The 654-nt window shown below is 49.1% G+C and overlaps 1 protein-coding gene across 1 annotated transcript in view; it reads left to right on the forward strand.

The window, feature by feature from the left end:
- Window positions 1-201: 201 nt before the first annotated feature.
- The window catches only part of LOC101855416, a gene marked incomplete in the record, with an annotated part of 13,538 nt that continues 13,085 nt past the window's right edge, over window positions 202-654 (forward strand). The window contains 1 exon segment of the mRNA XM_013081100.2: window positions 202-538. Within this exon segment, the coding sequence (XP_012936554.1) occupies window positions 452-538 (87 nt within the window).

Below are 654 nucleotides of genomic sequence, written 5' to 3' on the forward strand. Positions count from 1 at the left end.
ATTAGGCATAAGCTGCGTGTTGTTTAATTGATCACGGAAATACAAGTTACACTGGAATGGGAGTGGAGGGGGTGATTGTGTTTTGTGTTGGGAAAGGGGGATGAGAGCCCTCCGTGTTGGTAAGATGGGGCGATGGCAGCAACAACAGCAGCAGCACTAGATCTACCTCCACCATGAACATCAACAGCAACGACACACCACCTCCACAACAACCGCCCCTACCTCCGTCCAGAACTCCACAGACTCCGACTTTGGATCCTGGGGACAGCCGGGCGGGGGAGATACCAGTGACGTCACAACCCAGCGTCCAGATACGACGTCTGAAGTTCGGAGCACCTCCGTAGTAGTTCCGTACACAACTGCCTCAGATACAACAACAGCAACAACAACAGCAACAACAACAGCAACAAAAACAACAACAACAACTGTCGCTGCCACCAACACCACCACAATGGCGTCTCTGTCAACTGTGGTGGCCACCCAGGCCACTCTCCGGCCGCTGGAAGAGAGAATGTGTATGCCAGGATTTATCTGCGAGGTAGAAGTCCACAGAGGTTATGTAAACCACATTATATAGTCCTGCGTGTGATCTCTTTGGAAATCCACCAAACAAACAAACGAACAACTAAAAGTAATAATAATAATACTAATAAT

Source organism: Aplysia californica, unplaced genomic scaffold (genome assembly GCF_000002075.1).
Source record: "Aplysia californica isolate F4 #8 unplaced genomic scaffold, AplCal3.0 scaffold00115, whole genome shotgun sequence".
Taxonomy (NCBI): domain Eukaryota; kingdom Metazoa; phylum Mollusca; class Gastropoda; order Aplysiida; family Aplysiidae; genus Aplysia; species Aplysia californica.